At 56.8% G+C, this 14736-nt stretch overlaps 1 protein-coding gene across 1 annotated transcript in view; it reads left to right on the top strand.

Annotated features, from left to right (window-relative positions):
• The window catches only part of PREX1 (phosphatidylinositol-3,4,5-trisphosphate-dependent Rac exchange factor 1), a 175117-nt gene extending 171918 nt beyond the window's left edge, over positions 1–3199 (top strand). Inside the window, exons 37-39 of the mRNA XM_012654692.1 lie at positions 366–468; positions 652–719; positions 2300–3199. Of these exons, the coding sequence (XP_012510146.1) occupies positions 366–468; positions 652–719; positions 2300–2342 (214 nt within the window). The 3' untranslated portion in view covers positions 2343–3199. The remainder of the gene's footprint in view (positions 1–365; positions 469–651; positions 720–2299) is intronic.
• The last annotated feature ends 11537 nt before the right edge of the window (positions 3200–14736 follow it).

The raw sequence follows: 14736 nt of genomic DNA, 5'->3' as shown, positions 1-14736 counted from the left end.
ACTCGCGCAGCAAATGTGTCCTGGGTCCTCCTCTGAACGAGGCCCTGGGAATGTCACAGAGAACTCAGCAAAGTCCCTGCTGGTGGCGCTGTGTGTGACAGGGGTCAGACGGGGGCAGGGAACCGCCTGGGAGTGAGGAGTGGTGGCTTCCTGGAGGAGGGGGAGGAGGAAGAAAGGGAGGAGGGAGGAAGAGGAGGAGGGGTGGGGGAGGGGAGCGGAGAGCAAGGAGGGGAGCGGGGTGGGCTGAGGGAGCAGGTCCAGCAGCCATCTGGGGAGGCCATTATGATGGGATGGGGTCCCGGAGGCCGTGGAGGGGCAGGAAGTTGCCCCCACCATGTCGCACCCACTCTCTGGCCCTGTCGCAGGAGCACCCTGAGCGTCTCCCTGGAGCAGGCGGCCGTCTTGGCGCGGAGCCACGGGCTGCTGCCCAAGTGCATCATGCAGGCCACGGACATCATGCGCAAGCAGGTGAGGCGGCCAAGGGGACCGTGGCTCTCAGCCCCAGACCTGGACCTTCTCCCAGTCTGGAGGGGACCCTGGATTTCAGCTTCTGGGGCTTCCCGTTTACGCACCCCACTTCCCCGCATCGTGTTCCTCCCGTGCCCCGGCCGCCTTGCAGGGGTCCCAGGCCTGATGGCTCCTTCTTTCCAGGGCCCCAGGGTGGAGATTCTGGCCAAAAACCTGCGAGTCAAGGATCAGATGCCGCAGGGCGCACCGCGGTGAGTGGCTGCCCTGTCCGTCGTCCCTCCCCTCCCAGAAGGCCAGGACCAGAGCTCGTGTTTGGCATGAAACTCCCGGCCGTACTCCGGGCAGACCCCCTGGTGCTCAGATGGGACTTCCCCTCTCATTGATGGGGACCCCACTCTGGGGAACGACAAATATAACTCCATCCGTCACCTCCCAAAGGAGCTCCCACCCGGCTGGGAAGATGAGGCGAGGTCCCCAAGTGCGCCATGCGGGGGTGGCTCCGTTTGCCCCTCCACTTGCCCCCCAGCCTGTGCCCTCCGAGCCCTGAGCCCTGAGCGGCAACCTTTAACCTTAGGCAAAATGAAGAACGCCGTGATTTTAACTGATCAGCCTCAGCTGACCTTTTAGCCGTTAATACAAATGCCGGAGAGAAGCGCGGCCCCGCCTGGGATGAGGGGTCTGCGGGAACATCTCCATCTCAGTCTTCAGAGTGCAGAGTCCGTTCCCCCAACTTCCTGCCCCCCCATCCCCGAGTTGTTTTAAATCCTCCTTTCGGTGCCACCTGCAGCCCCTTCAGGAACTTTAACTCGTTCTAGTCTGTCTCCTCTCTCCCTCCCCACTGCCCTAGTTTGCCACCAACATCTCCCACAGGGTTTAAATAACTTTTTATTTTGAAATAATTTGACTCACATGAAATTGTAAAAATGGTACAGAGAGTCCCCCTGTACCTTCAGGCAGCTTCCCCAGGGATAGTGTCACGCGTGATCACAGCACGTTGTCAAGACCAGGGCGTCGCCCTGGGTGCGACGCTGGGGCCCGCGCAGACTCCTGTGTATCTCGCCAGCGGAGCACGCGGCTCTCCTGCGTACCGTCATGGCGTTTACACTGCTCCGGATGCTGTTCCAGTTTCCCCCTTGGCGCACTCATTTAATCCAAATAACCACCCTGTGAGCAGGTGGGGACACTGAGGCACAGAGAGGTTAGGTATCTTGTCCAAGGTCACACAGCTAGTAAACAGCAGAGCTGGGATCCTGAACCCAGGCAGTCTAGGCCTGGAGGCCAAACTCTAACCACAGTGCCGCGTTGTGCTTCTGCTTGCCCCTGTCACCAGGGCAGCCTCCTGTTTGTTCCCCCTGCCTCCAAACTGTCACTCTCCCCACGGCCGACCCGACTGCTTCTCCTGCTTGAAACCCAGCGGTGGCCCCACCTTGCTCGGAGATAAAGCCCAGTGTCGTCCCGGCGCAGCCTCCGGGTGCTGCACGCAGAGGCCCCCAGGATAGATGCAGTGAACAAACGTGAGGGGCAGAGCGCGGTGTCTAGCTGGCCACTGCTAGTGTGGAAGAGTGCACCCGCCCGCACACACCTGCACACACGCGTGTGCACGCGCAGACACGTCCTCATTTGTAAACACCTCGCCAGTCTCGGGAGGGCAGAGGCTGGCGTAGGGAGGGACGTGGGCAGCATAAATATTTTTTACTCTGCATCGTTTTATCCCTATTGAGCTTTGTTTTCTGGGCATGGGTTACGTGTCCACGTAGAAATGGAAATGATAACACTAGTAGGCCGCGGCCTGCCCAGGCCACCGCTCACGCGCTTTGCCTCTGCCCACCAGCCTCTACCGCCTCTGCCAGCCGCCGGTGGACGGAGACCTCTGAACACCCAGATGCCGCATGCTGGGCTGTGTCCTCTGGAGCTGGGATTTGGGAGGACACGGGACAGCGCCGGCCTTCCCAGAGATGGCCCGAGGCGTCTGCTGCCACCTGCTCCGGGATCTGCCCAGATTCCGCCACTGCCTCCCTCGAGGGCAAGCCTGGGCTCCCACTCTTCGATCAGCCCTGGACTGCCACATGCTCCACCTTCTGCCAGAAGCCGGAGGGGTGCTGGAGACCCACAGGGCTGATGGGGCCGCGAGGGCCTGGGCTCCTGCCTCCAAGTCCCCAGGACACGGGACAGTGATGGGGTACCACAGCTGGAAGCTCACAGACCCAGCTCCGTCGGGACGGCCCAACCTGCACTTTTGAAACCCCTGGTTTCCTCCTAATCCACATTCCGGGAGACCACACGTGTCTCCTCCTGCCCGTAGCTTCCAGATTCAGCCCTAACCCGTACTAACCTGCCTGGTGGACCCGGAAGAGCCGGTGCTCTGCCAGGGAAGATGGAGACGGGCCCCACACCTGCTGCCGAGAGGACCCTTGAAAGCCACACCAGCTCCTCACATCGCGGCCACTGGACCTTGAGCCGTCAGCCCTGGGCATGAGATTTGCTCCGACTTTTATTTATGTGGCGTGAAATCTCTGGTTTATTTGGGGATTTTTTGTTGTTGGTGTCGTCGATATTTTTTTTTCTAAAGTGTGATTATATATTTGACATTTTAAATTTCGAAGAAAGGTATATTGTCTAACAGGGACCAACATATGGTAGCATTGACGACTTTTCCCAGTTCTACTAAAAAAAAAAAAAAAAAACTAAATTATTGAAAATTTTAAAAATGTCAGTATTTCTTCTTTTTTAATAGTAGGGTCGTAAGGTGTTACAGGCCTCGGCTGTGATTCCTGTTCCCGCCCGCCCGTGGTTCTCCAGCAGTTGGTCAGTGTTAGAACTTTGTTTTCTGACTGGCTGCAGGGGTCTGAGAGGTGGCCAGGGTAGGGGGCTGGAGGGGGTTGAAGCACACCAGAGGTGCTGTCTCACACAGGTGGAAGGGCCGCTGGGACACACTGGTGGTGGCTTCTGTTATTTATTTTCTTGATGTTAGCTTCTCAGAGCAGGGCATTTGGGACTTCTCGGCCAGCCAGAGAGCAGGAAGCCACCCTGCCCACCTTGTGGGTGGAAGGACCTACACAGGGACCCCTCAGCTTCTGTAGGGCTGCAGGGAAATGTCCTCAGTGAGGAAGAAGGGAGGGGACGTTTCGTCTGGTGGGTGAGACTGGGTGTGGGGTTCCTGCTGCCCTGAGGCCAAGGGGCTTGAAGCCCCACCAGCATCTTGGCCCCCTCTGCCCCCAGGGGCCACCTTCCCTCTCTTGCCGCTGCGTACAGCAGAGTAAGCGGTGGGCTCGACACTGTATCTTGTGGCAGATACAAACGGGGACCCGCTTTAGCCTGTCGTGGGAAACGGGGAAGGGCCCCTAGGGCCAGGGCACCGTGCACTGGTTTACTTTAAAATGTACAGCGTCTTCTGATTAAATTCATGATAGATTTTTTTATTATTATTAAAAGTCAGTTTATAATACAAAGAACAAGGCTGCAATCTGCTTGATCTGCGGTGGGTGGGGTGGGAGGAACTCATGCTTTGGAAGCTTCTGGGAGTGCAGTTCTGGTCTCTGCCGTCAGGGTCCTTGGACCAGCGACCCCTAAGCCGCTGATGTTAGCACTCTGTGCCTCAGTTTCCCCATCGATAAAGGGGACAGTACAGCTTCCCTGACAGGGATTGGTGAGAACCACCTGATACCACGTGGCCGGTTTGGGACTCAGGTGTACCAGCAAGATAACGGGCTTTGTGTCGCAGTTCAACTTGATTTTGGATTCTGAGGTCCCCTTTCATCACGATGGTGGGAAACGTGACTGGTTTTTCCAGGAATTCTCTGCTCCCTCTTTGGTGTCTTACATGTGCCAAAGGGTCAGGGTAGGACCAAGGGACACCACCCCGTCATCCTACGCGACAACCTGCAAGGCCCATGGAGTCTGGGCAGGAATGAAATTCAAAATACCCCAAGTGGGATTGGTCTTGGTTACTGGCCAATGAGAACACAAGCTGGCCGTATATGGACCAATCAGCACAGACGCTAAATGGACCAATCAGAACCGACAGTCTATGTCCTCACCTGTTGGCTGGGTCCCCGGCTGTCAGCTGTCTGGGCTGGGGTGATCTTTGTGAAGCCACCTGGGTCTATCTGCCCAGCCAAAGACATCTCATGCCCTGGCTGCAAACCTGAGCTGCTGTGTCTGCCCTGCGCCTCCCTCCCTCTCCCCACTTCCCTCTCCTGCCTTCCTTTCCCCTTCATTTCTCACACTTTGGAAGACTCTGAAATCCATGGAAGTTGCCTTTGGGGTGGCCTCCTATTGGTCATAGCCACGTTGGGGCTCCCCTGAGCCATGACGCCCCACCCAGCCCTGCCATTTCACACCGAGCCCCTTCTCCTTTGGTCTCTGTTCCTTCCAGAGTGACCTGCCCCAGATCCCGTTCTCTGAATCCCCGACTGGATCCCTCCCAGCAAGGCATCCTGGTGTCTTTCCATTATAGGTTTCAAAAGATTCAACACAGTAACAGGCAAGAGTGAGTCCTGCTGGGATTTCAGGCACAGTGATGGATTGATTATTTAGAATTATCCGAGGCCAGTGTTTGGATCCAAGGAACATGACTCTCAGGGAAGAGCTGTTAACTCAATCTATATTTGGCGTCAACAGAGGGGATTTGATATCTTCCTTCAGGCAGACACTTTTATAGGAAGCATCAGTCTCGGCCTGTTTTCCACCCTGGGGCCAGCAAAGGGAAAGCGAGCTCTCCTGTAGTGGTCCGGGGCAGCTGTGGTTTAGAGCTGAGAGGTGGGCTCTCTGTGGCCTCGAGCAAGTCACTCCCCTTCTCAGGCTCAGAACTGCACCTGCGAAGTGGGAGGGAGCCGGGGCCCAGTTCTCTCAGCGACGTGTTTCTCACAGTACGAGACTCAGCACGAACAGCTGCTCAGAGCAAGGGCACATTTTTGTGTGAGACAAGACATCTCAGACTGATGGCCCGGGGCTGAAACTTGGAAATAGATGTGACTTCCCCCTCTTTCCTGATACAGTGTTTTTTTTTAGAAAATAATTTTGATTTACAAACCAGCACATTTCACCTCTGAATTCTGATTTTTCGTTTGTCGTGAAAATCAGAAGCTCTGGTCACACTGACCCACGTCCCTACCTGGCCACGCGCCAGCCGGAGCTGAGGAGCAGCTGCCACCTCCAGGCAGGACAGGACAGCTCTCCAGCGCCCACAGCCCACGCGGGCCAGGCCCGCTCGCTCTTGACATGCAGGCCCTCAGCTCTGGAGTTGCCACGGCGTGTCAGCTGAGTTAGGACCTGGTGACCAGGAGTTGCTGTGCCGGCCAGTGGAGAATCAAGGGACAGGCGTGGCCCTGCAGTGGGTGAGTCTCTCAGAGCCTCTGCTCCTGCAGGACGAGGGCAGGGAGTCGGGCACCTGAATTCCTCTGAGCTTCAGTTTCTTCAGCTGTCAGGTGGAGCTGAGATGTGGTCCCTCGGGGTGGATTGTCAGGGGCTACTCAGGAAGCCAGTGGTGGGATGGGGTGTGTTGGTCACTCTATGAGTATATCTAAATTTAACTGTTCATGTATTTACTATCCTCCTTCCCCACCAGTAAGAGCACCTTGAGAGCAGGAACCGTGTCCACCTGTCTGCGGTGTGCCCAGCGTCCAGCCTAGTGCCGGGCATTAGTGAATCACAGCGAAGGACCACAACTCTCAGAGCCAGGAACACAAGCCACATCTACCCGTGGCCAAAGCTGGCCCCTCTGACCACTGTGCGCCGCTGCCTGTGCTTGTTCTTGCAGGCTGGGCTAAGACCTTTGAAGTCAGACACCCTCGCCTGCCCCGGATCTGGCAACCTCTGTACTCACCGTGTGACCGTTTCTCAGGGCGTCTGTTCCCTCCTTCCCCTTCTCCAGGCTTCATGGCCAGGGTACCGGGAATCTCTTCCAGGGCCCCACGATTTAACTTGCAAGGGGAAAGTGCGGGGCCCTGTCTGGACAGCAGGTGGCGCCAGGGACCGCGCAGTGCCTGGGGTGGTGGTTCCCTGGGCTCTGGTCCCACCGGGTCCTGCCCACCCCGCTCCAGACCCCAGGGCTGGCTCCCGGTGCCCACATTCGGGACAGAGCCAGCCCGCAGGCAGGGGCTGGGCTGTGTGGACAATCGACACCAGCCCCTACCCGCCTCCTGGACTGGGCCGGACTCGCTGTGAACATTTTCTCTCTTTCTCTATTTTTCCATTTTTCTTTCTCTCTTCCCTGATTATTTTTGTCTCTTTCCCCTCCTCTTTTTTTCTTAGCTTTTCTATATTTTTCTTTGTCCCACGACATATGTCTGTCAGCTTGATTCTATTTTTCAATTCTTTCCTTTTCTGTTTTGGGCTTTTCCTTCCCTCCTTTCTCTTACTTCCTTCTCCCATCTTCCTGATCTGTGAGCAGGATGTGAAAGACACTTGCAAACTGTAAGTGAGGTGCTCACAAAGGTTGTGCCTGGAAATCGCAGCTGCTGGTGCCAGGAGCCACGACCGTGTGCAAGCGACGGCCACCAGGCGGCGCTGTGAGCCCGGCCGTCCCCGCGAGCCTGAGGCCGCCGGCCCAATGCTCCTGGGAGGCTTCCGTGTTGGGCTCGGGCTCAGCAGGAAGGGGGGTCAGGACACCCATCCCCAAGCGGGTGTCTCTGGGCATAGGAACGTCCCCTGCAGGGTCTGAGTGGGGTGGAGGAGGGGTGGTCGGGAGAGGGCTGCAGAGCCGAAGTTAGAGTCTCCTGACGTGCTCTGTGACCTTGGGTAGGTTCCTTGCCGCTCTCCACACCTTTGATGAGAGCCCGTACGACCTGATTCCTCGAAAGAGACTTCCCGTCCTCTGGCCAGCCTGGCCCTCTCCCTGACTGTTTTGAAGGACCCATAGTGACATCCAGAATTACTCACCGAGCACTTTGCTGGGTGGCTCAAAGACATCATCTCACATAATCCTCTTACCAGCCCGTCCAGGTAGGGGATCTAGGCCTCTCTTCCCAGAGGAGGACATGGGCTCAGAGCGTTGAAGTGACTTACCAAGGTCACACAGCTGGCAAGTTGAGCAGCTCAGAAATACCAGCCTCGGATGCAGTTCCAGGTCTGTGGTAGCAACGTGACATTTGGCCAGTGGGAAACACAGTGGCCAAGCATGATGTGGGCCCCCTGCCCAGGTGCATCATGGGAGAATCTGGCTCTGGTCCTAGAACCTGGGAGGAAGGGGGTGGGAGGGGGGAAGGATGGCAGAAAGGACCACAGGCCACCAGTGGTGCCTTGCTGCCTTCCTGCCGTGACTGCTTCCTCAGGACCCTCGTACATGCTGTTCCCATGGCCTGGAACACTCTTCCCCCAGATGGCTTCATGCTTTGTTCCCTCATTTTACTCAGGTCTGCTCAGCTGTCACCTCGTCACCATCCATTCCTGTTGCCCTCTCTCCTCTTGTCCTATTTTACTTTCCTTTATGGCATCTCCCACCACCTGGCAGGGCCTGTCCTTTGCTTGTTTATTTATTGTCTCTTTCCTGCACTGCTAGTTACACTCCACAGGGTGTTTCGTCCATCTCAGTTACTAGTGACCTCCTGATCACCAGAATGTCGTGGGAAGGGCCTTGTAATGACAGAGCAGTGTCCTGGGCCCTCAGTCTCCCCTGGACATGGAGGATAAAAGGGGGGGGGCCGGGGCAGGGGACAGTGACCTCAGGGCAAGAGCCACCCTGGTTCTGAGCTGCCCCATCATGTGTCTGGAATGACATGCCTGTCATCAAGGTGGTGGGAGAGGAATCCCCCTCGAGGCCTGGCGGCCCCAGATACGTAAGAAGGAAGGTGACCCTGTGGAGGGGGACAGCCACAAAGACCAACAGCAGCTGTGCCTTGAGCACCTGCCATGCGCCTGGAGCTATAGTGGTTGTGGCAGTGTGGTGTTCAATCAGTATTTGTTGTAGGTGCTCACTCTTTGTAGAATTTAGTGATCAGAACCTTGTCATAGTCTTGGAATTCTTAATAGTTGTTGTAGGTGCTTAATCAATGCTCGTTGACTTTTACGGGATGAATCCATGGATGCGGGAGTGGCCGTGGCAGGCAGGACAGCTCATCCTCTTACTGACGGGGATTCTTATCACCGATCTTCACCAGTCCTCGCCGTGACTTTGGGAGGAAGACAAAATTATTAGTTCCACATCAGACAAGAAAACAGAGGCTAAGAGAATTACGTGACCTCCTCGAAATCACGTAGCCTGGGGTTCATAGCCTTGGTGTTCGAATGGAGCACGTCTGATCCCAGGGCCCCAGTTGTTTGAGCACCACCGTGGCCTGCTGGGTGAGCCGAGGGTTCCAAGTGGGACAGCACCCCAACCTTCCCGATCGTGCCTCCTGCGCCCTGCCTCACTGCCCTTCAGCCTTCCACGCCTCCTTTCTGTTCCTCAGCTCTCCGAGCTCGGTCCTTGTCCCCATCTCCGCATCTCTGCACTTGCTATTTTCTCTGCCTGGAACCCTCTTCCCGCCTGGCTCTTCCTGTGGTTGGCTCCCTCCTGTCATTTCATTCAGGTCTCAGTTGGAATGCCACCTCCTCCGGAAGGCCTTCCGGATTGAGTAAAGACAGCGTCCCTTCTTGACAGTCTGACACGGCACGCTGTTCCTTTTGCCACAGCACAGATCCCAATCTGTGTTTAGTTGACTTTCATGTTTGTTACTCAAGCACCGTGGATCTACTCCAACCAGACTGCCGCTTCCACGAGGGCCTGCCTTGTCCACGGCTGTATCCTAGCTCCCGGCGTAGCGGCCGAACATGGTAGGTGTTCAGTCAATCTTTGTTGACTTTGGTGATTTCGTGGAACGAATTAGCAGATGAGTGGCCTTGGAAGAAGGATTCTGATCACTGAACCGCTCCCCTTCATGTGAGGTGTTTGTGTTAATTTACTCTTTGGGTCTGGAAAGTCCACGCTCTTGTCTCTCTGCCCTCCCCGGGTGCGACAGGTCTTGCCCTGACCCAGCTTCCCGGGGAGCCTTTCTGCTCTATTCGTTTCCTTCACTGGCAACTGCAGGTGGAGCTGCCACCCTCACCAGGGCCTCAGCTCCCTTGCAGAAAGCCAGGATGGAGCAGAATGTCCCCTCGAGAATGTTCTTCCAACAGGCTGGGTCTGAGCCCCTGGGAGCGGGGTCTGACTCGGAAGGAGGGCGTATCTGATGATACAAGGCCACTGTGGGCTGAGGAGACCCGCCCTGTCCAGAGTGGGTCCTCGCTCAGTATTCTGGCCAGCAAGAGGTTTGTAGCAACCCAAATATAATTCTAACTCTAGTTTGGCAGCCCATTGGGCCTACTGGCATCATTTAATACACATTTATTGAGGGTCTACTATGTGCCAGGCCCCTTTCCAGGCTCCAGGTCACACCTGTGAAGAGTTTATATTCTGCTGGAAAGAGACAGACAAAAAGCCAATGAGCATATGGGTATGTATTCGTAATATGTCAGACGGCACAAGTGCCAATCAGGTAAGATCAGCAGGTGAGAGGACAGGGATAGGTGTCCAAGCTGTTTTAATGTAATAAATGGGCACAGAAGGCCTTCCTGGGGTGGCCCTTGAATGGAGAAGTAAGGTGGAGAGCTCCATGGCGCTATCACAGCAGGTGCAAAGGCCCGGAGGAGGGAACTCGCCTGGTGCGCTGGAGGAGGAGTGAGGGGGTGGGGAGGTTATGACATTGCGGGGACACAGGCGACTGGGGCACTTTGGGTTTACGTGCAGAGGCCATTGGCGGTTCTGAGCAAAGGACAAGCAGTTTCTCATCTGTGACACAGAGTGACCGTCGCTGCCAGCCCACCAGGCTTGCCATTTGAGTGCTTTTGAAAATAAGCTGGAACCACTCTCTGGAGGGAAAGTGGTATTATAACGTTTTATTTCTATAATATGTTGTGCTTTTCCTATTGTATTTTATGAAATGTGTAGCATTATGATGACATATAATTATATTTCTGTCTATTCTCCTCAGCAGCCTCTCTGACGAACTCCAAAGTGGGGGCTTCAGGGAGTTTCTGGAGACAAGGCAAGTGGCTAATGGGGGAATTTCGGGCACTCGGGCTGGTGGTGGGGTGGGAGGGGAAGAGAAATTCTGGTGGGATCCTGGGGTTATCACTGTGTGACACCAATAGTCTGGGAAGGAGATGGATCTCATTCCTAGAGGTAAGGACAGTAGTAACAGGTGGCTCTGTATTAAGCGCATGATGTGTAGTGGCTACATCTTCCCAACAATGCCATTGTGGGGACTGGCAAAGCCAGTCCCTGGATCTCCTGCTGAGGCCCACATGGGCGGAGTCACTGCCCCCTTTGCCTTCCCACCTCCACCCCCTCCTGCTGCCCAACCCCCATTCTGTCTGGGTGGCCACATGTTTGGCCCAGGGACAGGGCTGGCTTCATGGGCATGCACACGGGGACCTGCACTCATTGGGGCCCTGTGCTTGGTTTAAGGTTCTGTTATTGCTGTCTTGAAATTCTTAATAATTTGTGAACAGAAGGCCCTACATTTTTAATTTCACGCTGGGACCAACAAATTTTGGAGCTGGTTTTGCACCATGATGAGAGCCAATCACAGGGTGCCTCCCCTTTGCTGTGATTGGTGGGTGTTGACCCACTTCTGACCAATGAGGTGGAAGGGTTGTGCTCTGGGGGATTCTGGGAAAATCTTTTCTCCCTGAAAAGGGAGGACTCATTGGAACATATAGTATTTTGTCCCCCTGTCCCATTCCCTCCTGCTCTGGGCATTGTCCTCTGACGACCCTTCCCCACCTCTGCTGCAACCCCTAACCCCACCCCACCCCAATCCAGACCACCCTCGTTGTTTGCCTAGAATATTCTGGTCTTCTCACTGGTCTCCCTGCTCCCGCTCTCACCCTGACATGCAGCCAGAGGGATGCTGTTAGCATCCAAGTCAGGCCACATCCCTCCTCTGCTCAGAATCCTCCAGGGACTTCCCATCTCAGCCAAGTCAGAGCTCAAGACCCCACAAGACCCTACATGATGCCTGACCCCTCCCTGTACCCTCCCTGTGGCTGTCCCCTTCACTCACTGTCCCAGCCACTCCAGCCTCCTCGCTGATTCTTGAACTTACCAGGTGGCTCTGTCTCGGGGCCTTTGCATGAGCTGCTCCCTGCGCGGGGAATGCTCTTCCCCGGGAATCCACACAGCTCCCCCTCTCTGCCCCCGTCTCTGTTCACGCATGGGCATCTCACCATCTCAGTGGGGCCTTCCGTGGCAGCCTCATCTAAAATGCAGCCTCCCCACGCCCCGAGCCCCACCTCCTCCCGGTTTAACTTCTCTAATACGCCACATGATACACGGAGCTCTTTGCTTTACTGTTCCTCTTGCCCAACCAGAGTGTCAGCTCCAGGAAGACTTGTCTCCCATGGCCTCCCCCAGGGCCTGGGGCAGTGCTGGGCACGGGATGGTCCCAAAACAAATAGTGACTGAGTAAGTGAATGAATGGACGTGGCGGCCATGACAGCGTGTGACCATGAGGGACACCTTGGGGGCCACACGGGGCCGGCAGAGCTGCAGCAGCCTGGGCAGTGGCCCTGAGTCCGTGCAGCCCCTGCCCAACCTGGCCCTCCCGCTGCAGAGTCCTCACTGAGGCGGGCGGGAAACGCCCCAGTTGTTGTTGCCTCCGTCAGCTGCGTCTCCTGCTGGTGCAGCTGAAATCCTCACGCGGGGACAGGGGCGGGATTTGAGCCTGAGCCGTTTGGCTCCGGACCCTGTGCCCAGGGTTGTGTCTGGGGTGTGGCCCAGGGGCAGGTCCTTAGGAATATGGGGGTGGGGTGGCCTGTCCCCGGCTCCTGTCCCCGGATCACTGCAGCAGCACTGGGCCACGCTGCCTTCCCACCCAGCAGTCCTGAGGGGCCTGAGCAGAGAGGCCCAGTCCCCAAGTCCATCACTCCCTGGGAGGGTCCCCAGCCAGCCTCTGCCCAGCATGTGGGGAGGGCACTGTCCTGTTCTCTTTCCTGTGATGTTTCCCTTCTAGAACTTTCCGGGCCCAGGTCCCCACTGTGTGTCCTGGCCCTGCTGCCCTGGGTTTAGACTCCAGACCCTTTCTGCTGTGTCCACTGTCTCCAATCAGAGCCAGCCCATGCTCTGTCCTCTCCCGCTGGCCCTGCTTCCTGCTGAGGGACACTTGCTTCATCGCTGCCATGGGGGCCAGTGGGTAACAGGGAGACGCCACCAGGAACCTATTTGTGCTTCCGCAGAGCCCTCCTAGAGCCACGGGGTGACGAATGGGGGCTTTCAGACACCACGGCAGGGCGGGGATGAGCTGTTCCAGGGACAGGAACGTGGCAGGGGAGCGAGCTGGAGGAGTGCCAGCCCTGCGGGGGCCGCACAGACTTTTCTGGCTTTTGGCCCAAAAAGCTCTTTGGGAAAGAGCACAGGAATGGCCCTGGCAGGTGGGACCTGTTTCCATGGTGCGTGGCCGACACTGGAGGACGTGGAGCTCCAGGCTGCTGGGGAACAGCCCACGGGGGTGGGAGGAGGCTTGGGTTTGGGGGCAGGGCTGCCCTCTGTCCCTCATACTACCTGCTGGCAAGAAGCTGGCAGGGCGTCCTGGGCCCCTGGGCCTGGGGGGCTTTGAGGGGCTGTACGTCTGGGTCCTGGCAGGGGCTGAGCCAGACCTGTGTCCTGTGTGCAGACACTCAGCTATAAAAAGGGACGAGGAACACCCAGATATTGTCACCCACGCACCTCCTCTGTTCTGTCTGGGTCTGTCCCTGTGGTGATGGCAGAGGCTCAGAATGTCTGACCCTGCCGGGTGGTGGAGGTGAGAATGTCTGAGCCAGAAAGGGCGCGAAGGGGAATCTGGCCCCCTCCTCCCAAGTAACAGATGGGACGGATCCCAGTGCCCAGCTGGCACTGAAGAGACCATATGATGTGTGGTGTTAATTGAACACCTACTATGCGCCAGGCACAGTGTCCACACATTGTTCTCATCACCTCATTGAATCCCCCAACTGCCCTGTGGGGGGCACTGTTGTCACCCCCCACCGTGGGGATGAAGCAGTGAAGGGGCTTCCCCAGCATCACGTCGTCAAGAAGCGTCAGAGTGAGATCGAGCCCCTGGCGTCCTGTCCCAGGTCCTTGCTCCCAACCGCCAGGCCCACGGTCACTGCAGAATGGGGGTCACCAAGGGAAGGCCCAGGACGCTTCCCTCCCGGGGCTCCTGGTACAGAAATGAAGAGATGCCACACAGGGCTCTGGAGCCATGGGCCGGCTGAAATGTTTAAATGAACCAATGAGCACTTCATCCTGGTGCTGTCAGAAAATCCGTTGATTTTTTAAAAGTGTGTTAATCCCAGGTGCACTTGGGCCTGAGGACAGGGATGGAGGGACGTGTGGCGGTGTAGAATTGGACCTCGTGATTAAGCACATGAGCTTTGTGGCCGGAATTCCTGGGTTTGGATTCCCGGGCAAGTCACTTGGCTTTTCTGTGCCTCAGTTTCCCCGTCTGTAGCATGGGCTGGTAGGCGCCCATTCCTTGCCGAGCTGGTGTGGGGGTTGGAGGGTGAAGGCAGGTAAAGCCTCTGATCACATGTGCAGCCCCAGGTTTCTCTGCGACTCTAGCCGCAGCCTCATTTGGAGGTGACTCTGAGGGTCTAGAGTCCGGGCCTTTGGTGAAAGCGCGGCCAGGCCGTGCTCGGCTCGGGCCTGGGGACCAGTGGCGTCCATTTACTTTACAGGGGGGCGTGTGTGTCTGCGCCTTCCCCTCCGTGCTGCAGGGAAGCCTGGTGAGGGGGCTGCTCCCAGAATAACTGGCGATTTCACGTGCGGAGCTGATTAGGCAGAACCAGTGGCGTTTACTCAGAAGAGGGACTGTCCAGACAGACACGGGGACGGAGGAACGATGCTGCCTGGCTGGACGCGCAGAGGGCGAAGGTGCCGCGACCACACAGACCCTCCGCCCGGGGCATCCCCTCCCCTCCGGCCGCAGGAACTGCAGGATCCTGGTCTGTGCCGGTCCTGACGCTGGCCCTACCCGCAGGATCCCTCAGGGTGGACGTGGCAGAGGGCACAGGACACCCAGTCCCTGGGCATCTGCACCCCATGCCTGTCCCAACCCTCGGTGTTGTCACTAGTGTCCCACGGTGACTTCAGCATGAACCCAAATCGAGGGGTCAGATGGGCCTTGGTTCAAATTCCGGCTCTGCCACTTGCCGTGTGGACTTAGACATGACCACCCTGAGCCTCAGTTTTCTCACCTGTAAAATGGGAATAATTCAAAGTACCTCCCTCCTGGGGTTATTGTGAGGCTTGAAAAAATTAGTTTGTTAAAG

The sequence above is a fragment of the Propithecus coquereli genome, unplaced genomic scaffold (genome assembly GCF_000956105.1).
Source record: "Propithecus coquereli isolate 6110/MARCELLA unplaced genomic scaffold, Pcoq_1.0 Scaffold444, whole genome shotgun sequence".
Classification (NCBI taxonomy): Eukaryota; Metazoa; Chordata; class Mammalia; order Primates; family Indriidae; genus Propithecus; species Propithecus coquereli.
This window is presented reverse-complemented; position numbering and strand designations above follow the sequence as displayed.